The sequence below is a fragment of the Drosophila busckii genome, chromosome 3R (assembly GCF_011750605.1).
Source record: "Drosophila busckii strain San Diego stock center, stock number 13000-0081.31 chromosome 3R, ASM1175060v1, whole genome shotgun sequence".
NCBI lineage: Eukaryota > Metazoa > Arthropoda > Insecta > Diptera > Drosophilidae > Drosophila > Drosophila busckii.
Genome location: NC_046607.1, coordinates 8,122,643 through 8,145,806, shown reverse-complemented (window position 1 = coordinate 8,145,806; position 23,164 = coordinate 8,122,643). Strand labels below are relative to the sequence as shown.

General features: G+C 39.8%; 5 protein-coding genes across 7 annotated transcripts; 2 read left to right on the top strand and 3 right to left on the bottom strand.

Moving 5' to 3' along the window:
* Window positions 1–220: 220 nt before the first annotated feature.
* On the bottom strand, window positions 221–1,356 carry LOC108604395. The gene is made up of 3 exons (XM_017993853.1): window positions 840–1,356; window positions 584–786; window positions 221–526 (listed from the first exon to the last, which is right to left on the bottom strand). Exons 1-3 carry the CDS (start codon window positions 1,288–1,290, stop codon window positions 392–394), a joined length of 789 nt encoding a protein of 262 aa, XP_017849342.1. The 5' UTR covers window positions 1,291–1,356; the 3' UTR covers window positions 221–391.
* A 781-nt stretch (window positions 1,357–2,137) lies between these two features.
* Window positions 2,138–5,321, top strand: LOC108601579 (ran GTPase-activating protein). The gene is made up of 5 exons (XM_017989478.1): window positions 2,138–2,164; window positions 2,245–3,533; window positions 3,585–3,704; window positions 3,762–4,107; window positions 5,281–5,321. The coding sequence occupies exons 2-5, from the start codon at window positions 2,271–2,273 to the stop codon at window positions 5,319–5,321; spliced, it is 1,770 nt and encodes a 589-aa protein (XP_017844967.1). The 5' UTR covers window positions 2,138–2,164; window positions 2,245–2,270.
* Window positions 4,957–13,431, bottom strand: LOC108604370 (calcium-binding mitochondrial carrier protein Aralar1). 2 transcript variants are annotated; one of them, XM_017993817.1, is made up of 11 exons: window positions 13,366–13,431; window positions 8,847–8,999; window positions 8,246–8,408; window positions 8,100–8,191; window positions 7,838–8,032; window positions 7,557–7,780; window positions 7,327–7,365; window positions 7,036–7,202; window positions 6,860–6,978; window positions 5,717–6,326; window positions 4,957–5,653 (listed from the first exon to the last, which is right to left on the bottom strand). In XM_017993817.1, the coding sequence occupies exons 1-11, from the start codon at window positions 13,414–13,416 to the stop codon at window positions 5,361–5,363; spliced, it is 2,106 nt and encodes a 701-aa protein (XP_017849306.1). In that variant the 5' UTR covers window positions 13,417–13,431; the 3' UTR covers window positions 4,957–5,360. The 2 variants fall into 2 exon arrangements, with proteins under 2 accessions (XP_017849306.1, XP_017849308.1); XM_017993819.1 differs by lacking the exon at window positions 7,327–7,365 and having other exon boundaries at window positions 4,958–5,653.
* A 685-nt stretch (window positions 13,432–14,116) lies between these two features.
* LOC108602025 (STAM-binding protein-like A) lies at window positions 14,117–16,426 on the bottom strand. The gene is made up of 5 exons (XM_017990027.2): window positions 16,311–16,426; window positions 15,465–16,010; window positions 15,086–15,407; window positions 14,911–15,023; window positions 14,117–14,846 (listed from the first exon to the last, which is right to left on the bottom strand). The coding sequence occupies exons 1-5, from the start codon at window positions 16,424–16,426 to the stop codon at window positions 14,681–14,683; spliced, it is 1,263 nt and encodes a 420-aa protein (XP_017845516.1). The 3' UTR covers window positions 14,117–14,680.
* Window positions 16,427–18,172: 1,746 nt separating this feature from the next.
* On the top strand, window positions 18,173–22,961 carry LOC108604723 (neutral ceramidase). 2 transcript variants are annotated; one of them, XM_017994302.2, is made up of 6 exons: window positions 18,173–18,370; window positions 20,501–20,632; window positions 20,699–21,022; window positions 21,079–21,945; window positions 22,008–22,618; window positions 22,679–22,961. In XM_017994302.2, the coding sequence occupies exons 2-6, from the start codon at window positions 20,507–20,509 to the stop codon at window positions 22,860–22,862; spliced, it is 2,112 nt and encodes a 703-aa protein (XP_017849791.1). In that variant the 5' UTR covers window positions 18,173–18,370; window positions 20,501–20,506; the 3' UTR covers window positions 22,863–22,961. The 2 variants fall into 2 exon arrangements, with proteins under 2 accessions (XP_017849791.1, XP_017849790.1); XM_017994301.2 differs by having other exon boundaries at window positions 20,482–20,632.
* The last annotated feature ends 203 nt before the right edge of the window (window positions 22,962–23,164 follow it).

Below are 23,164 nucleotides of genomic sequence, written 5' to 3'. Positions count from 1 at the left end.
GCATGCAATGCCCACAATTGTTGTAGCAGAGATTGTTCTTTGGAGCAGCGCATTAAAATTAAAAATGGAAGCTACAATATTATATTTTATAATAATTAGTATAGTTTTTAAGTTTTCATTACAAGTTAAATTTGTTTATTGACTTTTACTTATAATTTTTAAATCTTTGCCGCTTAGGCACTAAACTCAACACACTGTGGTGAGTTTTATCAAAAGCTAACGTTGGGGCTGCCAACTTGCTACAAAGTAGTGTAACTAAGCGCCAATTTCAAATAATGCAACCGACAAAGTGAAATTACAAGTTGCGCTTGAAACTACGAGCTGCAAGTTGCAGTCGTAAAAGAAAGTAGAGTACTATAAATTGTAAACTTCAAATCTAATTTGTGTTGCACTACTTGAAGCCCATATCCAACGTCATAGGTATAGGCACATTACGCGCATGATTAACGTCGCCGCGGTCGTAGTAGCCGCCCAATTGCTCGCCAGGCACATGATAAAGGCCATAATGCAAGCCAGTATTGGCCACCTGAAAAAATTAGTTCAATTAAGCTTAACTCTAATTTGTAAACTGAAATGTACGCACCCGCTTTAGACCATTAATAGACGCCAGTAGTAGCGCCATTTTGGCCAAAAGTAAAGCTTTGCCACTGACTACGGAAAGCATTTGAAAGCCCATGGGCACCAATATAGCACCCAGTGCAGTTACACCAAACATCATGGTAATGATCATATTAAAGCGTTGACGACGCACACGCGCTGTGCCCGTAGAGTCATTAGTTGTAGCTTCTAAAGATAAAGAAAGTATATAGCAAGGAACTATTATAGTTAAAGAAACTAACCATTGTCTAGATAACGCTCTGTTAGCTTCGCTAGATTTATTTGCAGCGTATGCGTAGTAAGTCCTTTGGCCAAGCTAACTGCTAGCTGATCAAACCACGTCAAGTGCTTATTGTGTTTGCTTTCCTCGCTTGCTTGTCTGGCCTGGGCTGTGAGTGTTAGATTGGCATTGCTTGCCGCCAGCTTGACACCCTCAAAGATTTGTATGACCTCCCGGTTCATTATATCCTCGAACAACTGCAAACTGCGCGCGCGAAAGCAAAACCACAAGCCAGCGCCCGAGCGATAGCATTCATGGAGCTGTTGGTGTAGCTGCTTCAGCTGTGCCAGCCAGGAAATGCGCGTATCCGTTTGACGTGGCGTATACGTAGCATTTGTAGCTGCTGCCACTTGTTGCAACAGCAGCAAACATGCCACCAACATAGCAGCACTTTTCAATAATTTCACTTGCATGCCGTTTAAGCGTTTGCGCGTCTGTGACTCAAATAAAACTGCAGCTGCTTGGACGCTGCTGCGGCGCTTTTTATGCGTTGCTTGGAAATGTGGAATTTTCTTTTGGTTGCAGCCACTGCACTGACTGATTGGCATTGGCATTTAATGCAAGAATAACGGTCAAGCGACTCTTGTACGTTTCCAGCTTAGCTTTTGTTTGACTTTCATGCTCAGTTGACTTGGGTCGTCGTGGTGGGCGTGGCCCATGGGCAGTATGCCACAATGACACAAAACTGTTGAATTCGAAACTGAATCTATGACCCACAAATCCAGACTGTTGCTAATATATTATTTAGTTGTCAGCGCTGCAAAATCATTTAAGCATTTATCAGTTTACTTTCTAGTTCTAAATGCAAATCTATAATTTATTGCCATTTCTCTAAAACAGTTAAGCAGTCTGAGCAAGGGTAGAGCAAAAGAATGATCATTACTAGTAATTTTAATAAGTTCCATAGCTAAAGTAGATTAAATTATTTAGATAAACATCATATGTTAACTATTTCTTTATAATATATATATATCTAAAGCAAATCAATTTTTTTCAAGAAAATGCAGTAGTTTGAAAGTTGAGTCAATGCTACGAACGAAGTATAAAATTTGCCTTTCCATACAGAGTACCAGTCATATTGAAAAAAATGAGTACACATGATTTAATTAATTAATTTTCATAGCAGTAGTAACTCACTCAGCCTACAGCAATTAGTGTTGTGAAATGAAAAGGAAAATAATAATAATAACGTCAAATTAATTGAAGTATCCTGTGACGTGTGACTTTTGACTTTATCAGTCAGATATTGACACTTGCTGTAGGAAAACGAAAAGAATATTAAATTTTGTGAGCTTTGTGAAAAGTATAATGCTATTTATTTTTAATCACAGCCTTACTAATTATTAAATATTAATTGAAATCAATAGAATTGGCGAATTTAATTTTTGTTAGCATGGCAGCAGCAGCGGCAGCTAAAGCCGCTAAAGAATCGGGCATTAGCTTTCAAGACAAAGCGGCCACTTGGGACAATGCGGAGCAAGTCAAGGATGTGGTGGATGCGCTCAATCGCGAGTCGACGGTGCACTATCTGAATCTAGAGGGCAATATGTTGGGTGTGGATGCGGCCAAGGCTATAGGCGAGGCACTTAAGCGGCATCCGGAGTTGCGCAAGGCGTTCTGGCAAAATCTATTTACGAGCCGTCTAGAGACTGAAATACCATTGGCACTAAAGCATCTTGGCGCGGGCTTGATGGCAGCCAGTGCGAAACTAACGGTGCTGGACTTGAGTGACAACGCGCTGGGTACCAATGGGATAAGCGGCTTGGAAGACTTCCTACGCTCTCCCGTTTGCTATTCGCTGCAGGAGCTTTATCTTAACAGCTGCGACCTGGGCCCTGATGGTGGCTGCATGCTGCTCAAGGCCATGCTGAGTCTACATGCCAATGCCAAAGCGGCGGGTACACCGCTGCAGCTGCGTGTTTTTGTTGCCGGACGTAATCGGCTCGAGAATTTGGGCGCCACAGCTGTAGCAAAAATATTTCAGACACTGCAAACGCTGGAGGAAATTTGGATGCCACAGAATGCAATAGATCACCAAGGAATTGTGGAGCTAGCCAAAGGCCTCAAACTGAATCCGCAACTGCGTATACTTAACCTATATGATAACACAATCACCTGCGAGGGAGCCAGGGCAATGGCTGAAGTCTTTGAGCATACAGCTCATTTGCGTGCGATTCACTTTGGTGATTGCATCATTGGAACAGGCGGTGCTTATCTAATTGCTGAGGCATTGACCAAGCATCTCAAGCAGCTGAAAGTGCTCGACTTGAGTTTCAATCAAATCAACTTTGATGGTGGATTTAAGTTGGTAAAGGCCGTACTAAACAAATCCCATCTAAGGCTGCTCAACTTGGATGGCAATTGCTTTGGTCAGAAGGGCTGTGAGCTGATCATTGCCGAAATGAAAAAGGCTGCATGTCCAGCTGCACTGCAGCCCTTTGAAGAGGATGATGATATTGTAGAAGAGGTTGAGGAAGAGGACGCTGATGAAATAGCTGCAGAGAAGGCTTCTAAAGATGAACAGGATGGTGGATATTCAAAAGGGTACGATTCGATGGATACTATAAAAGAGGTTGACGAAGAGGATGACGAATACTCTGATGAAATTTCTGATGAAAACGCTGCTTATATTACCAAACGTGCTTTCAACTCTATGGTGAGTGCCCAGATATTGTATAAATTATAAATTTAGTCTAAACTATCATAGAACATAAACAAGACCGCAAGTGGCGATGCCAACATATCGGCTGAAGATTTCGTCTTGGCTCTTATGCCCTGGCCTAGCCCTCGCGCCGACAAGCTGCATGAACTAATGGCTGTCATTGATGTAAGTTGCACATTCACAGCGCTTTAACAGTCTAATAATTTATAATGATTTTCATAGCAATTTGATAACGACAATCACTTGCTGTTGCTTGTATTCACCACACTGAAGTGCGCTCATCACTCCATGTCATCCAAGGCTGCTTTGGATTTGGCTGTCTCCTTGTACAAAGCCACATTTGAATATGCAATTAAAACCAAACAGCAGCAACGTGTGCTCAACTATGTGCTCAAGCAACTTTGTCTTTTGCGCAGTGAAGAGCCTTTCAAATCTCCCTATGACATGACAAATTGTCGCTATGCACTGCGTGAGGCAATATCCCAAGCTGATTTTGCCAATGCTGATGTAAAAAATACATTGAAAGCATTTCTGGATCAACTTGATAAGCATCAAGTGACTTTGACAAGTTCTCAACATTTTATTTTCGAAAATAAATAATATAATATAAGTAAAATAAAATTATAGATAAATAAATAAACATTGCCGGAAGCTTTTGATATATGATAAATATACTATAGTTCAACAAAGAGGGAGGGCAAGGCAATTGTTAACTGATGTACTTTAATAAATCCACACAATAGACTGTGTACTAATCTTAGTCACAATCGTGAACAGACGGAGTAAGCCTTTAAGATATACTACTGGGTAGTTTAAGTAACCGCTAATTAATTCAAAGACTTTTCATACATCAATACGTATATATAAATATAAATAATACGCATCTAGTTACTACACACTTGTATCACGTTCCGGTGATTGAGTTTAATCCCATCATCCTCATCATCTGCTTGTGATGTTATTGGAGTAGACGGCCCTCCTCTGTTTTGAAGAAGCAACCTTCAGGTAATAGGTTGCATGGATTCTACCTCTTCTTCCGCTTCCATTTCCGCTAAATCTACCATCTGATTTCAATCCTGCAATATTCATTATTATTTATTAATTTCAAAGCTCTCGTCGAAATAGGCGTGAAAGTTACGCTATAATTATAGAAATTCTGAAATAGATGTGCGTCACTCTGATTTATCTTTATCTTTAATACTTCAGGCTTCGCACCTATAGTAATATAGAACTTGCTGTTCGTAACGATTACCACACCCACGTGTTTGGTTGTCAAATATTTCATTCAATTAAGTTATACAAATTTCATTATAGATGTTAAGACCATATTTTTTAGTTTTTTTGTTTATTTTTTCAATTGAATTTATTAGCTAAGAGGTAATCCATTGCATTTTTTCATTTATAATTTTGTTTATAACAAATTCATACTAATATTTAAAGGTGCAAACATTTTGTTTTTCAGTGATTTCTCTATATATAGTATATCAGATTTTCGAAAAGCCCTAAATTGTGTGCCATAAAATTTTTACTACTACATACATACATTCATAAGGATTCGTATATACATATATAAATATCTAGATAAATATGCTGTATCTTCAAAATATGTTTTACAAAATAACAATTGGGATAGTTGTTGTACAATTTAGAACAATTTGTTGCAAACACTTGTCCTCTGATAGCAAAATATATATATATTTTGTATATATACCTGAACTATGACTTGTAACTTTCTGCTTAGGCATAACTAACTACAAATATGGCGACGACTCTACAACTTAAGGCCTAGCTGGGGCAGGGCAGACGATGGCGCCAATACGATCATGAGCCGGTCGCAGTGTTCGAGCTGCTGGCAGCGACGCGTCCAAAACGTGGCAGATATAGACCGAACTTGGACTCAATGCCGGCGAGCAGCGGCACAGCAGCATTGTAGCCACCAATATGATCCGGATTCGGCGCCGCATGGCTGAGAGTGCTGCCCAGTGGCATGGACGTCTTGCCAGCCTGTGAGCCCTTAGGCTGACTACCGCCAAAGTCAACATAGAAGAGACGCTGCAGTAGCTCGTAGGTGACCAGGGTGACACCAAACTGCGGCGAGGAGCGACAGACGCGCGCTAGAAAGAGAGTAAATAGCATTAATATAAAGTCAAAATTTCGTTGAAGAGTTGCGAGCTTACCGGCTGTGCCCTTCCAGAAGGCGCGAGGTCCCTCTTCGGCCATAATCTTCTTGGTAGCATCCCAGACACCCGTATAGGTAGTCTGACCCGTGCGCGCAGCCACCTGCAGACGCGTCTTTATCACATCAGCGGGTGTCACCAGCGAAGCGGCCGGCACGCCAGCTATGGCGCCCGCAGCCAACAGCGACAGCGGACTGTTGTAGCCATCCTTGTCGGCCAGCGCCGACTTGGTATGCGCATAAGCTGGGAAGTAAATGGCTGAGAAATTGACATCGCGCAGCAGACACGCCCTCGCGCCCTTGTAGAGTCCCAGAAAGCCAAGTTCGCGCACTACAGTCCACGCGCGTATCTTGGAGCCGCCAGCAATCTCGCCAGCCACTTGCAAGCGTATCTTGACTATCTCCAGAGGATTGGTAAAGATCACCTGGGCAGCACCACCACAAGCACCAGCCAACACTTCGCCCCACAGTGGAATATTGCCACGCTCATCCGTACACTTGTCTCGCACAAAATCGTTGGTGGTCAGCTTGATGGCCTTCTCAGGCGCCACGCCCATAAGCTGGGGCAGCAAGCCGCGATACAGACCCAGGACACCCTCGTGGCGAATAACCTATGGAGTAAGCAAATATAATTATTATCGTGTAGACATGGCTGAGCTTCAGATTTTATATTCCGAACCAGAGCGAAAACTTCCGAATGATTGGTTTGCTTAAGCAGTTTTATCAGAAAAGTAAAAAAGAAAGAAATGGAAACACCTAGGTATCGAAAACTATCATAATGACAAATGATCTCGTCCATCAGATTCAAACATAAACTAAATTTTATGTTTAAATGTGATTTACATTATGCAGTATGTTTAATAATAAGAAAGTGTTTTAAAAAAATCACAGGAAGTCAAAAATTCAATAAGCTTAAGCCATTTACAATAAATTTCTAGCTAAGAAACAATCATTTAAGTTGTTTTTTAAGCTTCATAATGGACTTCCACTATTTGAATTCCTGGATTCACAATGATTTGATCCCTTGAACCGAAGGTCTTGGATAATTTTGAGTGGTTTATATGCCTAATTATTAAAATGAACCTCAGGCTCAAAAGAAACCCTGTAACCCTGTAACCCAAATAGTTAATTTATATGGGCTTACCTTCTTAAAGCAATCCCAAGAGTTGCGATAAGCGACTTCACCAATCATGGAGCCCGTGCGTTGATTCTGCATGCGCGTTTTCACCAGATCAATGGGATAGACAACAGTTGCGCCAGTAGCTATATTTAATTAAATAATGTATTAAGGTAAATAACCGAATTTAAGGACACACTTACCGCCTGCAAAGGAGGCCAAAGTAAAGCGGTAGGTGGCTTCCAGCATTTGTATAAGAACGGAGCGATCATTTGGACTATCCACTGCTTTGATCTCAGCCAGACGATGCGTGATATGCTTTGTATAATGCTCAGGTGCAATGTTGCTCAGGTCACTGTAGTCGATGCGGCTATTAAAATAGAAATCTGCATAAGTTAAATGTATAATAACCAAAGTTTTATAGGGCATAAGATGCATAAAGATTGAAGGAGATTTGAAGCTAGGATTGCTCATGAAAAGAAAATCTCACTTGCCTACTTGGCGCAATCTTTTTGCGCTTCCACCAGCGTTTACTATTTTGACAAATGCAATAATATTAAGAATTTATTTTGTATGCAAAATGAGTGCAAAAGGAGAGAATAAAAAAGAAACAAATGCAAATGTTAATTATAGAAGGACATATACACTGAAGCTAATCAATTAAAGCGCCCAATTATCTTTGCTTTGTTGTTGTTGCTAATCTACTTTAAGTTATTGAAATTACCCCGGTTGATTCACAGCCGACGTTAGCTGGAAGAGTATATCAATCTCGAGTGGCGTTATCTGGCTCATAGTTTGGGCAGCATAGAGCAGCTCGTCCTTTGTCACCATTTCGGTGCGAGTGCCCTTGGTGGCATGCAGATAGATCTGCTTGATTAGTTCCATGTTGTTCAGCAGCGAGGTAAATGCGATAAAATACGGGAAGCTCACGCGGTGACCCTCAGTAACCTACAGCGGAAGACTTTAGTAAAATATGTCAGGTAATTGGTAATTTGTCAAACTTACTGCCACCAAGTTATCCTTGACATCGGGCGTGAGTAAATGCCGCTTAACCTTAACAATAATATCCTGAAAATCTAAGGGTGATATGAATCCAGTGCCAGCTGGATCCTTGCTACGGAATGCCTCCATTGCATGCTCCTCATGAAAATCGTGCAGCAATTGCGTAAATTCAGCATAGTTGATAAGGCGTTGTTTCTTCTGCAATGAATATGAAGATGGATATGGATATGGAGTTGCTTGCTGCTGTCTTGAGTGTCTGACTTACGTCACCAAAGTAGCGTTTAATAAATGTACCATCTAAGCTAAAAGGTATCTTTGAGTGCAGTTCCGTTTTTTGTACGACTTCAGCAAAATCATCTGCAAAAAGACTTTACATTAATAGGAATTTATTTAAGAGTTAGCATAGCTTACCATAGGCAACGGTGCCGTTGCCCTTGCGATCAAATAGCTGAAAGGCGGTTCTATAGAGCGCATCGGGTGCACAGAGCAGACCCTCAAACGCTTGAAACTCTGAGAATGATATGAGGCCATCTTTACTCGTATCCGCTATGCCGGCCAATAGACGCACCGATTCCTAATAATTGATATGCAGAATAATAAGAACGCACATTAGACCTTTAAACACTTTTTATCGCTAATCCAAAAAAGACTTCAACCCACAGTTCAGCGCACCTGAAACAAATCATTTCAAGTTATGCATGCGCCTAGTCAAACAATTGATAACAGAACTAATTAAATTGACGTTCGTCACAGCACGAGGAAGCCAAGTGATTATGTCGCCCCAGCATATGAATCAGTATGCTGATAATACTATATGATTTAATATAGTTTTTAATGTTTGACTAGGCTGCACAGATTTTATGCAATTTTATGGCGAAGGTAAGCGCCAAAGCAATTTACAGCTGATAAGAGAACTAACAGCTGTTAGCGCTTATCAAATACAGTGCACTGTGTTTAACCTTGCAATGACCCAGCTGCGTTGAGTTGTTTGCATTTGCTTTTAAATACTTACATCATTGAAAGCGTTCTCCGTGAATAGGCCCAAAAACTTTCGCACAAAATCCTCGCTGGTCATGTAATGTTCGCCATCCTTTTGCATTGAAGCATACTTAAGGAAGACATCACGTAGTTTATCGGTGCTAGCGCGCTTTAAAAACGAGGGAGTCTGCAAAACAGAAAGAGGGAGAGAGAGTGCGTGCGTGAGAGAGCGCGTTATTTACAAGCAAAGTTTTGTACTCTCTTTGCAAAGCAAAGCTACACGTGTCATGCGTATGTCTATATGTGTGCTCTTTGGCAAAAATTATTAAGATATTTGACTTACAGCAACAATCGGCATTTTGTTTGCTTAAATATTTACACTTGCAATTGTTTTTTGTTTTCCAATAAGCTGCTGGTGTAGTAATTAGCTCATCAACTTGAACTGAATCGAACCAAATCGAACTCGTTAAAGTTCTTCAAGCACACAAAACAGACTGTGCGGCCAATTTGCTTGCGTTCGTTCACTCTCCCAGCATTTGTTGGAGCAGAATTTTTGCGAGAGAGTGCCGTTCCCGCAGCTAAACAACCACTACAGCTGTGAGAGAGCGGCATGTTTTATCTTATTCGACGCTGTACATCAAAGTGTAGAAATGAGTCTTATAGTTTCGCTAAGAGCGCAGATTCCATTTATACTCAATATATTTTCTATTTTATTTTTAAATACTATATTATCTATCTTATTTTGTAACTTTATTTTGAATTAATTTTCATATCAACAGTAAGTTTTTAGTGCTTGCTTATATGTACTGTACGTGCAGCGTTTATTATGGTCGTCTGTGCCCGCACTTGCGCATTTTGTCTTACTTTGCAATTACCAACTGTTGATCGCGCGCTCTTAGTTTGTCGCCCTCTCTTGCGCTCTTTGCTTGCAACTGTCAATATAAATTCAGTTTTATGGTTTGTTTGCAAACAATTTGTTGACAAGAGCGTGGTTTGCCCAAAAACAATTGGCAAAGAGCGAGTTTTAAGCAGTTGCTTTAGCTTAATTCGCTCACTCCACTGTTGTTGTTGTTGTTGTTGTTATTGTAATGCTGTCAACAAGTAAATTTCGCTGAGTGTGTTGTCAGCCGCATTTATCAATTAATGCACTGACGCAATAACATTATCACGCGTTTAAATTGTAATTTTCTCTGTCTTGGCAGCGAGTGTAAACAAGTGTGTGCATTTTGCAGATGTTATTGTGAAAATGTGAAATAATAATAATATTTTGGTATTTGAGCTTATCAACATAAAAGTAAATAAATATGCATAGCGTGACTGCTATAAACATATTGTTTGTCTTGTTTTTATTTAATGCTTAATTCTTTAAAGCACAAACAAGTTTTTGAGCAGCTTGTTTCACATAAATCAAAAGAGAACTTTCATTATTCACATTCAGTTTGAAGCGCAACACACACACACACACTTGTTTAATAATTCATACACACACACACATACACGGAAGTGTTTCGAGTTTACTTGCAGCGCTAACAAGCGTAAAATGTTGCACATACGCCTCGTGTGCAGGCATCAAGTAACAGTTGCTTGCAATATTTTGTGTTAGTTTAAAACAAATTATAATGAGGTTATTTCACTGTTGCTTAAAGGTCGCGGCTGCTGGGGGTGAGGTTCATGGCGCATGAGGCGGCGGCTGCTTTGACTGACTGTGGCATGCGAGCAGCTCCGTGTCTGTTGTGCCTTTCATTTAGGTTTATTCGTTTTGCCAACTTTATGGAAATTCAAACACACAGCACACTTTTGCAATTTGTTCTTGTCAAGGTCAGTGCGATTGTTCATTGTCGTTAAGCGTCACAGTAAGCCAAGTAAATGCAAATATTTGGCTCAAAACAATGAGTAAATCAATCAATCAATGGATAAACTTTCTTAGAGTGTCGTAAAAGCCAAAGTTGGTGCATATAGTGCTAACTGTATAGCGTACAGTAACCAATTAGCAATAGTAATTGGCTAATTTCAGTAAGCAACAATGGAAAAATACGAGATTAGTGCACAAAATACAGAGATTACGTATACGCAGCGACTGACTGGCGGCTAATTGATGTAAGAGCGATATAGGTATGAGAGCATGCAATAAAAAGAGCGCACGAGAGACAAACTTATCCAGTTTATTTATGTAATTGCAGCTTAAATGAATGAAATTCTCCACTTTTTGCTATAAAACAAAACACAATAAACTTGCACTGGAAACTGAGATATCGCTCAGCTAGCTGTTGAATGAAGGTGATGCTATTGTTGCTGTTTTTGTTGTTGTTTGACATTAGTATGTTGACTGTGAGAAGGCCGCCGCCGCAAAAAAACATATGACAGTTCTGAAAGCTTTTTTAATGAGCCATACACACACGCACGATACACATATGTGTGTGTGTATTTGTTTTTATTTTTTTAAAGAATTTTTTATAGATGTGCCTATGTGACAGACAAGCGCAACTGAAAAGTAAATCATATAGCTAGTATATATCATACCTCTTCCATTGTATAATATATTTATTTAATGAACACAGTTATTCTATTTGGCAGCCTTAGTTTGCAATTTTAGTTTCAACCACAACTTTTAATTTAACCACATTGGCCACAAAACTTTATAATCAACACCCAACTGTTGCAATTTTATTTGCTCAACGCACTTCCAGGCACAACAAATTTGAATAATTTTGATTTGGCTGTTTCACATTCGCCTGCGTCTCTGCCAAAGGCCCGTCGACAACTGTTCGTATGTGGGTTTATATGAATATATATTTTAATTATACATATGTATATGTATTAATGCGAGTGTAGGATTTTCATTTGAGAATTATCTATGTGAGCTGCGCGATATTTTTGCGATTCTGTCGTCCGTTTGTGGCGCGTCACTTTTCCGTTCTGAATCAAAATCCGAGGCGCTGGCAAAAAGCTTTTCCCCCAGTAATGTTCTGCAGCAGACGCTGACTGCGGCAGCGTCGTTAGCGTCAGTAGTAGCGTCAACAGCAGCTGACTGGGCTTGCATTTTTAATATGCATGTCTGTCGATAAGCTAAACTAATAAAAACAAATGCAGGCAAGGGTATGCTAGACTGCAAAGAAACTGTAATGTAATTTTCTTAACTCAAGAGTCAGCTACAAATGTTAGCTGCTATTTAAAATTACAGAGTATACCTTAGACTATATAAATATATACTAGGCTCCAAAGAAACTGTAACTTGCTTTGTAATTTGCTTAACTCAAGTGTCAGCTGCAAATGCTTGTTGCATGAAAAGAATATTAATAATTACAGCGTATGCTTTAGACTATAAGCCCAATGAGCCATAACTGTATTTGCATTTGTTTATTTCAAACACATACGTATACGTAACTGTAAAAGTAGTAAGAGTCGAGAATTATTAGCTGACATAAGGGCGCGGGTGCGCTTCACAGTTTGTTTTGCAAATTCCTCAACACAAGCAAATATTGTTTGTTAGTCTGTGTTAGTGCTTTCGTCTATGTGTGCGTTGATACAACAACCACCTGTAAGCAAGCTCACACACACACACACACACACATGCACATATGCATATTAGTTTATTGCAATTGCTATTTATAGCTCCCAGCCAGTCCGGGCTTAAGTTCTGACGCTTTAGCAAAGCGAAGCTTTCCCGGATGCACTTTTGCAAGCGCAGGTGAAAGCTTTCAATGATAGCTTCTATTTATTGCTCCAAATCAATGCAATGTAATTAAACAAACAAAAGGGCATGTCGTTTTGCTTTTAGACAATCAATCAACAAACAGTGCAAGGTCGCGACTTTCTGCTTTAGCAAAACTTAGAAAATAATAACGTTGCTATTGTTTCTAAGAAAACATTCATTCAGTGTAGCAATTGAGCAAAAAGTATTGTGACGACAATGCGTATACGCCACATTGACCAGCTGAGGTCTACGCACGTGAGTGTCGCATGCTATTTATAAAACTAGCAGAGAGGCGCAAAATAAAAAGAACAGCGTGCAAAGTAAAACAAAATAATGAGTACATGCTTACAGTTTATTTGTATATAGTATAAGCAATGTTCTGTTGTATACTCTGAGGCGCAGAGACTTTTCCACATGCAATTCATTAAATAAAATGAACAGCAATTACTGCTGCAGCGCTTCATGAAACAAAATTTATTGTTAGAACTGTACTCAAGGTTAATAAACAGTTACAATGCGTGAATGATTCTGTCAGCTGTCAGACTTCCTTTTCGTGTCCTTTCGCTTGATAGGCACAAACACGAAGGTATCAGCCTGACAGCAACTAGCCTACAGTTCTGTAAGCCTCATACTATCTGAAAGCCAAGCGCAATTGTTTGCAAGTTTACTTAAATGTGCAATAATCCTTTTAAATTCAGCAAAACACATTTTTTTTTTGTGTGTGCTTTTATATTTCCGCACTTGAACAGGATACTCAAGCAATAAACCGGGGCTAAGCACTTAATCCGCTTTTGCCTACATTGCTTGTATAGCTTGCTGACACTCACTCTTGACACTTGCTGGAGCACTCTTTACTTACATCTTGACATTGAACTATCCAATTTATTGGGCTCAGGTGAAGCATTGGCATTATAATCTGAACAGCAGTTTCGTTTGGCTGAGCTGTCCACCACTAATCCAAAAAATGTGTTAAATTAACTACACGCTATTTTATTATAATTCGTTTTTTATTTTATTATACACGCGTTTCCTTCGGTGCTTTAATCAAGGGCACGGCAGCAGTGCTGCCATCTTAGCCTGTTTGTGGCTAAATCTAGCTAAATCTAACGGCTTAGCTTGCACACATTTAAAAAACGACTTCAGTAAAAAGAACATTATACTTTTAGTTGCTTTAGCTTATTGTCGCATAAATTATTTTTGTATACTTTTCGTAATATACAGTAGATTCACAATAAAGGTGACCATACAAAAATGAAAATTGTTAAATTTCAGCATATTGTAGCCATATGAATTTTAATTCAGTCAGCACTAGCTCTTTCATCGATTATTTAGTTCGATACTTTAGAGCAACAATAATAACGTTTAAATTAATATAAAATGAATTTAGGATTAATTTTATATACATCGATTAATTTCAACGCACAGCTGTTAGCTGCACTGTTAGCAAATTACCATTTAAGTTAATTAGGTGAATTAGTAAAATAAATGTTGTTGTTTTCCTCTTTTAATGCAGAGCGGAAAAGTTAAACAGCTTTATTATTATTAAAAAACATGAATTCTGGAATTTCTTCATATAAATTAAACGTTTTATTCAATCAAGCCTTTTAGTAAGCATAAATAACATGTTTTCTTTGTTTCATTTTCATTAACATATTAATTATTAGCCAAAAATATAGTAACAATATTAAGTGTAGAATAGGTGTTGCGTGCATAGCATTCATTGCATTGCCAGATTGAATTGCACGTATTAAATAGCTGTAGGTAAAATTAGTTTAAACAAGGTTTAAGCCACTGTTGTAAATCACATAAAATAAGTTTAAGAAAAGCAGACTTTAAAATTCGAATGCATAGTGACAAGAATCTCAAAATAATTAGTTATAATATAAATGCCTGCTATATAATTAGTATAAATATAAAGTACTACATAGTAAAATCTTCAATTTTTGCACACTCTTCAAGGTACAAGTACACACACGAATTTCTGAATGTTAAAAGAATAGAATTTATCACTTTAGTGCGTTGCATATTAATTGCTAACGCTACTCAAATAAACTTTTTGCAATATACTAGCAATTTGGTTGTTTTCCGATGCTTTGCATTGGGTTCGGCATTTGAAATGTGCTGCTGGTAGCGAATAAGTGAAGCCTTTAGCTCTAGATGAAGCACTCAGCATATTATCTGCGCAAGTCGATGACCTTAATCTTTGACTGCGCATCGACCTTTATATGCTGTGCATCCATAAACAATGGCGGATCATTGGGATGCGGATGAAATCCAGTCTCGCGGCACTGCGCAATGTATTCCAAGCCGTAATGCGGCGTTAGTATAAAGAAACCAGTACTGCAAAAGAGTTAGAGAGAGATTATTATCAAAGTTAAGGTAGCATTGTGTATTATGAGCTCACGTATTGTACTTGGGAGCACACACAATTGCAATTGCCTCGGGCATCATGATTTGATACGAGCAATGTGTGTGCAAATCCACAGATGATAGAAACGCTGTTTGCGTCGGATGAGTCTGTAAGAAAGACAATTCAATATTATTACGAGCCAAGTTAGTGAATTAGAAATGCGAATTACATGTATCCAGCCTAGAGTGACGAGCTGCAGCTGATCTTGCACATCAAAGATCTCCTCCTCATGCATGGTGTTGCAGCTGTCGGGCGTGCCAGATTGCTGCGGCGTTATTATATGGGTAATGTTGAGCTCGTTATGAGCCAAATGTCCAGCCAGCACGCCACAAGTCTCAATATTTTTGCTAGTGTTGTTATAGGCCAGTTTCAAAAACACTTCCATGGTGTCACCAGGTACGTTGACAGTGCGCAAGGAGCCAGCTAGTAAGGAATCGGCGCGACTGTATTGCGGCTTTTGGTTGCGATCAAAGGCGGGCTTCGATGCTGCACTGTTGAAGTTATAAAAGTAAATTATTACTATTTAAAGGGTCAATTGTAACACCTACTTGGCTGTCTTGTCATTGGTAGCAGCGTCAGCGGCTGCTGCATTTGGCAGTAGCAGCCCTGAGCTGGGTAAATTCGTACGATTGGCGCCCGTGGGAAAATCATTGGGATAGACCACCTGGTCGAGTAAACTGAGATCTGGTGCTGTTGGCTGATTGTTTGCATCGATTTGCACATGTAAGTTGGCGGGTATAAGCGAAGGAATCGCATTGGCAGCAGCAGCTGCCGCCGCCTGCCTGTTGGCCTGTTCCCGCTGCAACTCGCGCACACGCTCCGCCTCCTTGCTAGCAAGAAACTGTTCGTATTCGCGTTGGTAGTGAGACAAAAGCTTGGCGCGCAGCTTTTCTGTTGTGGGCAAGATTTCGTCCTTGATGCGCTTGGTTATGGCCTTCACGTCAGCCTTGATGCTGCCATAGTCGGGATGCTGACGTATCTTCTCGATAAACAGTGTCATGTATCGCATGTACAGTATGAAGGCGTTTTCGTGGTTGCCCTCATTCTGGTAAACGTTCGCCATGCGCAGCATCTCAGTGCCAGAGCGATAGTAGCTGCAAAACGAGCAAACAGTTCAATTGACATAAATTAGCAGAGCATTTTCACAAGTAGCTGCCAAGCCACGCGCATACACACACACACACACACACACACACACACACATACGCACACATGCATTGAGCCTTTTCCAAGGAAACTCTGAATATCCTTCAAAAGGACAAGTGCTAACAAGGTCTTTTGCATTGTAGGGGTTGGAGAGGAATTCTCAGAGTGTTGGCATTGAATGATGAGTTTACGTTTTTTAGGCTATCAGAAATTGCAGCTTCCAATTGGAAATTGTTGTGTTAACTTACCGCGTAATTTGCATATTTTTATCCACCTCGATAAGATTGCCATATTGCGTTAGATGCTTCATGCGCTGTTGCGGCTCCACAATGCCCATGCTCATGTTGTTTACGGCCTTCGACATATTCTTAGATTACCTGCGGTTTGCAGTTTTACTTATTTTGTAATAATTTGCAGTTGCTTAGTGCTGTAAAATTTTGTAAGTACTGAAGCAAGAAAACACAAAAACAGCTGACAACAGCTGTTTGAACTATCGAGCGTACAACTATCGCGAGTGCAGCTATCGATAGCTATGCGCAAAAATGAGACGACTGTTACAAATTGAAATGTAGTCGCGAAGAAGAATTTATTAGTTTATATTTTAACACAGATGTACGATAATTGTGCTTGAAATTATAAAAGTTATAGGGTAATACAAAGGTACAATACATGCTTAGTACAAATATACTTAGTTATTACCGTAATCCTTATCTACAGATATAAGTAGTTAAGCTAATCTGTAAAAAACATTGATAGTATTGCTAATATTAGTAATCAATTTTAGACCCCACTTGAGTTTAGTTTTAAACTTCATTCAGTAATAGCGCGTGCTGCGTGTGGGTGCTACGAATATTTCGCATAAACTAGGTATGTACAGTTTATAATTAAATGATTCCAATAAATGCAAAATCGAATGAGAGCAGCAAAAGAGATCAAGGGATCAATGTTGAACTCATCTCTTATTTAAACAAAGTCGTATGATCAGCGCTCTCAGCAATTGAACAAAGAGGAAACGCTGCAGAGAAAAAAAAACAGAGAAAGCATACAAACAGTAAGTAAAGGAAATGCGGGTATACGATTAGAGAGTTATACCCTTTACAAATTACTTTTTACTTTGCATCTCTGAGCAGGCGGCTTTGGCAAAAGCCATTCTCTCTCTCTCTCAGTCTCTCTCTCAAAACATTGCAAAAGCCTCTCTCAACTGATTGCAGTTATGCATTTTTAAGTACTTTGACATTTTGCATGCAAAATGGAAATGGGTATGCTAAAGTGGTGCAAATGTATGTGAGGCGCAGTTATATCGGACAGTCTAACTGTTCCTCTGCCTGTGTGAGCAACAAGATTTCAGTAAGTTAAAGATATAGAGATACTACAGTAGATATGTAGATACAGCTGTAACCAGTGCAGATCGCGTTTGTTTTGATTTTTGACATGCATTTAGTCAAAGTGTATTTAGCTGTTGGCTGCGCTTGTTTTGAATACGCACGCTCTTTTCATACCCTACACACAGAAATGAACCAAAGCAAACAACCGATCATGGAGTTAAGTGAGGCGGCGTCGGCATCGGCTGGTGACCACAGCTTGAGTCTGAGAGCAGCGTCATTTACAAAAAGTAACCAACGCGAAGACAAGTGTGCCGCGGCGGTGACGGCGACCCAAAATCAAAATCAGTTTCGGTTTCAGTTTCGTTTGCGTTTTTCGTGTTGCTTTATGTTGTTGTATTTGCTGTTTTTGGATTTATTTATTTCGCATAGCATGGTGGGCAATTCATTCAAACTTATGCTAAATTAGCTGAGCGGCGTGTTTGGAAATTCGATTGCAAACAGATTGATAGCGGCTTGTTAACCAAAAAAATTAAAAAAAAAACTGTTAAACAATAACAACAAGTGCTTTACGTGCATTGACGCTAATCTCGATCAATTGTGTATATATTCGCAAATTAATTGCAGGGCGTGCGTGAGATAAACTTAAAAAAATCCGAGTAATAAACATGGAACAGCAATTGGTGCTGTGCCAGTTAAAAATTTAGTTCAACCTTAAGTTGCAGCGCAGCAAGCAGCAAGCGCGCATAAATATAAATTTGAATTTAAAAATTAATACAAATCTAATCAGTTAATGCTGACTAGAGTGCGAAATTATTGCATAAGTCGTTTAACCTCGAAAATTCTGTGAAAAAAAAAGCTGAAGTGGAAAAACTGTGCGCCCATATGAAGCGAAATCCTCTGTAATTTGCTCAATTGAACGCCAGCGCCGACGCGTTGTCATAAAGTTAATCAGCGTGTATCCAAGAGATACATTTGAATCTTTTGTAAGTGTTGCGCCCACACACAATAACAAGTGTTAAATAGAATTGACCGCCTTAGGCGTACCAAAAACAATTTGAATAAACATAACTTAAAGATTAATTGCCTAAAAGGCAAAAGGGCAAATGCCCAAGGATTAAGAATAATAAAAAATGCAATTTAAAAACTTAAAAACCATTATTTAGACAAGGCAAAGTTAAAAGCATGAATTTAATTACGAATTATAAGTTTCGACTGTTTATCTTTTTGTGGTTTGATCTGTAGCTCTGCGCTTGACCCTGCAGCTCTTATCGTTGCTGTTTGCATTTATATTGTATCTGTGTGTGTGTGTATCTGTGTGTCGGCTTTTGTTGTTGTGGCCAGTCCAAACCAGCATGTAAATACTCGTACGTACATTTTTATATTTATTTAATTTTCGTTTTCAATGTCAGGCAAAGCGAGTGAATTATGCAAAGCGCACGACCATCTCGATTGGTCGTCGGGTGGGAGGGGGTAAGCGGGGGTAACCGCTTTACATGGCAAACATACAAAACAATTACTCACACACACTATTTCCTATTTAGCGCCTTCTTTTTGTTTTCAAATCAAAAGTTCTTTATGCAAAACGTGGCCCGCATAAAATTTCGATCGCTCCAATAAAAACTCCGGGAAAAAAACTCATGGGGAAAAACCCACAACTACTTTTGATTTCAAAGCTTGACCAACAATTGGCTACCGCTAACAATATTAACAATAACAATAACAACTGTAGAAGGCCTGCGGATTTCACAAGCTGATAAAAACCAGTTCGAAGTCTTTGCAGCTTTAAGCTGATAACAGCTCAATTTGTTGTTGTCCTTCGCTATTGTTGTTCAATACGCACTTTGGTTGCAACACTTGCAACATTCAGCGACACCTACATAAATTACGCGCCAAACTTTGTCGTTTGTCTTTGTCTCTTGGCCATATCCATAAATAAATACATTGATGATGATGGTCTTGGCTTGGCCAATTCGGAATTGCTACTGACATTTGTTATAATTGTTTAGCCATGTGCAATAACTGACACTGATGATTGCAACATTTAGCTTTGATTGATGATTGGCATAAACAAATGCATAGGCTGATAATGCATAGCCTTGACTTTATTTATATTTAACTGCAGTTGGCGCAAAGGCACAAGTTATTCCATTACACATTTTTGCATACAAAATATTAATATCAGGTGAATCTTAAACCGGTTTATTGAAAATTAAGCAATTCATAAGAAATTCCATTTCCTGGCACCTGGTGGCGTATTCATATTCGCTTTAAGCCAACAAACATTTATGGTAGCTATGAAAAAAATCATGCATATATATCTTAAGTATAAAAATTCATAGCTGAGTTCCCATAGAACCCAAAATAAACTGCGTGCTGTATTCGAGATGAATATAATGAATGAACAATGAAATTTTCATAAGTTATTTGGTTAATATAAATATTAATTGTTTATTAATTTTATGGGCAGTCGACGGTAATAAAAAAAATTACAACAAAACAGTATTTCATATTAATTAAGCTAAATATTTAAAATTATGCATGAAGATCAATCAATAAAATCGATTTGTTTTTATAGACTTTTATTATTTTATGTTGTTTGAATACTAATCAATAAATCTTTTGTTTATTGTGTTAAATTATTTATCAATAAATGCCAAAATGTAATCAGTAGATAAAACTACTTATTTTTTTAAAGCTAATAAAATCAATCTAATAGGTTAAATCGCTTTGCTTTTGTGTAATTTAAACCAAAATAGAAAATATTTGGCATAGCTCATTTCTAGGTATTAAGACAGTTGAGAAAAAAATAAAGGGCTTAGCTTAATGTATAAAATATATTTGGTCACACCACTTTATCGAAAAAAGCTGGCATATTTAATTTTATTACAGTTGCATATTAAGTTACAAACTTAATTTGTTTATATCACAAACAAGTTTCAAAGCCGAAAATGCAAGCTAATATACATAGATTGGAATAGAAATAACGTTTTTTTCTTAGCACAGAATTTAATCTGACTACATATAGTATATAGTATATATAGAAAAAACAGCTGTCTTTAATTACAGTTTAAATTAAACTTAATGTTGCTTACAGTATATAATTTGTCACACAGAATAAAATGGCAAATAGTAAACCGGCTCTATTTGGGCTGTTGCTGCTCTGTGGACTCTGCAGTCTGAGCTACGCCTACAAAGTGGGCGTGGGACGTGCAGACATAACCGGACCACCAGTGGAAATTAATTTTGTAAGTAAACTTAGCCTAACTCCAGCTAGAATGCAAGTTCTGATTCAGTTTTGTTTGACTCTTTAGATGGGCTATGCGAACATCAAGCAGGTGGGACGTGGTCTGCACACTCGCACCTTTGCACGCGCCTTTGTCGTGGAGGATGAGAAGGGACATCGGGTGGCGTTTGTGAGCGCCGATGCGGGCATGATGGGCTATGGTCTGAAGCGTGAGGTTATCAAGCGATTGCAGGCGCGCTATGGCAATATATATAATGTGGAGAATGTCATCATAAGTGGCACACATACGCATGGCGCTCCTGGTGGCTTTCTGATGCACTTGCTCTATGACATTTCCATTCTGGGCTTTGTGCCGCAAACCTTTGAGGCAATGGCTCATGGCATTTACCTGGTTTGTTCCAATCTTATATATATAATACGATTATTATTAACAATTTGTACTTTCAGTGCATTAAGCGCGCTACGGATAACTTGGTGGACGGACGTATTTTGCTGTCGAAGACCACAGTGCTGAATGCGAATATAAATCGCTCGCCTTCTTCGTATTTGCGCAATCCGGCGGAGGAGCGCGCTCAGTATGAGCACGATGTGGACAAAACGCTCACCCAGCTGCGTTTCCTGGACAAGGAGAACAATTTGTTGGGCGCCTTCAATTGGTATGCGGTGCATGCCACTTCGATGAACAACACCAACAAGCTGGTTACTAGCGATAACATGGGCTACGCTTCGCTGCTGCTGGAGAAGGAATACAATCCTAATAAGATGCCTGGCAAGGGCAAATTTGTTGGCGCCTTTTGCTCCTCCAATTTGGGTGATGTTTCACCCAATATTATGGGCCCCAAGTGCTCCATTTCAGGCAATGACTGCGACATACTCACCTCGCATTGTCCCACTGGTGAGGGTGAGTGCTTTGCCTCTGGTCCTGGTCGCGATATGTTCGAGAGCACGCAGATGATTGGCCAACGACTGGCGGAGGGCGCCTTGAGTTTGCTCAATGAGCAGAGTCAGGAGTCGACGGCACGCGAAGTCACTGGCGATGTGCGCTTCATACATCAGTTTGTGGATATGCCCAACTATAATGGCAGCACCTACAATCCGCTGTCGCGCAAGCTGGACAAGATTAGAGGCTGCCAGCCGGCCATGGGTTATAGCTTTGCTGCTGGCACCACCGATGGGCCGGGCGCCTTTAGCTTTGAGCAGGGCACCACCACCGACAATCCCATGTGGAACTTTGTGCGTGACTTTATAGTGCCGCCCACACAGGAGGACATCAAGTGTCATGAGCCCAAGCCCATTCTGCTGGCCACCGGACGCGTAAGTTCAATTAAAATTTAACTTGCAGTAGTAATAATTTTTTTTTTTATTTCTGTCTGCAGGCAACTTTCCCTTATGAATGGCAGCCCAAGATTGTATCCAATCAGATTGTCAAGATTGGCGATGTCATCTTGGCGGGCGTGCCCTGTGAGTTTACCACCATGGCTGGACGTCGTCTGCGTAATCAAATACGCGCCGCTGCCTCCGCTGCTGGTGGCATTGATACGGAAGTCATCATTGCGGGCTTGAGCAACATCTACTCCAGCTACACGGTTACGCCGGAGGAGTATCAGGCGCAGCGTTACGAGGCTGCTTCGACCATCTTTGGCCCCCACACCCACACCATCTATATGGATGTATTTGAGCGCTTGACCAAGGCTCTGATGCGCAATGAGACCGTTGATGCTGGTCCCAGTCCGCCGTATATGAATGATGTTATGCTGTCGCTGAATACGGGCGTGCTCTTTGATGGGCATCCCATAGGCACGGACTTTGGCTATGTAAAAACGCAGCCGCTGAAGCAATACGGCATCAATGATACCGTCAAAGCCACTTACATCTCTGGCAATCCACGCAATAATCTCTTTACGGAGAAAACTTACTTTATGGTAGAGCGCAAGATAAACGAGGATCGCTGGAAGGTTACCTACACGGATGCCAGCTGGGAGACCAGGTAAGTGCATTCGAGCATCTCTTAAGCACTGCTCTTAATCCGTACCCATACATTCTGCAGAATGGTCTGGCATCGCACCAACACCATCTTGGGCTTCAGTGAATTGGAAATCTATTGGAATATTAGTCCGCAAACCTTGCCCGGCGAGTATCGCATACGTCATTGCGGCGAATACAAGTATATTTTGGGTGGCAAATATCCGTACGAGGGTCTGACGCATTCCTTCACCGTTAAGGAGGATTAAGCCACAAATTCCTGTATTTATTCTAACATATATTACATTATACATTATGAAGAAAGCTTTATTTTAACAGAATACAAGTAAAGGGAATGCCAAATTTAATCAGTATGTACAAAATATTAAAACAAAAGTTTGTTTTTACTGCTCGTATGCCGAAGTCAATGGCGCTGTTTAAATTGAGCGCCAAAGTAATAGTAAGCTAACTGTATTTTACAACACTGTTGCGGCAATAGCGTTATCGTGTTATCGAACCAATATGTTCGAGTTCGAAGCAAAAGCCGTCAGCTGATGACGATAGCAATAAC

Excerpts from the sequence above, each read along its gene's own strand:
- LOC108604395 (XM_017993853.1), bottom strand. The coding sequence starts at position 1,290 with ATGCAAGTGAAATTATTGAAAAGTGCTGCTATGTTGGTGGCATGTTTG. Across the intron at positions 787-839 it reads AGAGCGTTATCTAGACAATG|AAGCTACAACTAATGACTCT; the intron begins GTTAGTTTCTTT and ends CTTTATCTTTAG. Across the intron at positions 527-583 it reads CTATTAATGGTCTAAAGCGG|GTGGCCAATACTGGCTTGCA; the intron begins GTGCGTACATTT and ends TAATTTTTTCAG.
- LOC108604723 (XM_017994302.2), top strand. The coding sequence starts at position 20,507 with ATGGCAAATAGTAAACCGGCTCTATTTGGGCTGTTGCTGCTCTGTGGA. Across the intron at positions 20,633-20,698 it reads CACCAGTGGAAATTAATTTT|ATGGGCTATGCGAACATCAA; the intron begins GTAAGTAAACTT and ends TTGACTCTTTAG. Across the intron at positions 22,619-22,678 it reads GATGCCAGCTGGGAGACCAG|AATGGTCTGGCATCGCACCA; the intron begins GTAAGTGCATTC and ends TACATTCTGCAG.
- LOC108601579 (XM_017989478.1), top strand. The coding sequence starts at position 2,271 with ATGGCAGCAGCAGCGGCAGCTAAAGCCGCTAAAGAATCGGGCATTAGC. Across the intron at positions 3,705-3,761 it reads AACTAATGGCTGTCATTGAT|CAATTTGATAACGACAATCA; the intron begins GTAAGTTGCACA and ends TGATTTTCATAG. Across the intron at positions 4,108-5,280 it reads GCATCAAGTGACTTTGACAA|GCATAACTAACTACAAATAT; the intron begins GTTCTCAACATT and ends CTTTCTGCTTAG.
- LOC108604370 (XM_017993817.1), bottom strand. The coding sequence starts at position 13,416 with ATGCCAATGCTTCACCTGAGCCCAATAAATTGGATAGTTCAATGTCAA. Across the intron at positions 6,979-7,035 it reads TTTGGCCTCCTTTGCAGGCG|CTACTGGCGCAACTGTTGTC; the intron begins GTAAGTGTGTCC and ends AATTAAATATAG. Across the intron at positions 5,654-5,716 it reads CTTCTGGAAGGGCACAGCCG|CGCGCGTCTGTCGCTCCTCG; the intron begins GTAAGCTCGCAA and ends CTCTCTTTCTAG.
- LOC108602025 (XM_017990027.2), bottom strand. The coding sequence starts at position 16,426 with ATGTCGAAGGCCGTAAACAACATGAGCATGGGCATTGTGGAGCCGCAA. Across the intron at positions 15,408-15,464 it reads ACCAATGACAAGACAGCCAA|TGCAGCATCGAAGCCCGCCT; the intron begins GTAGGTGTTACA and ends TAACTTCAACAG. Across the intron at positions 14,847-14,910 it reads TGTGCTCCCAAGTACAATAC|TACTGGTTTCTTTATACTAA; the intron begins GTGAGCTCATAA and ends ACTCTTTTGCAG.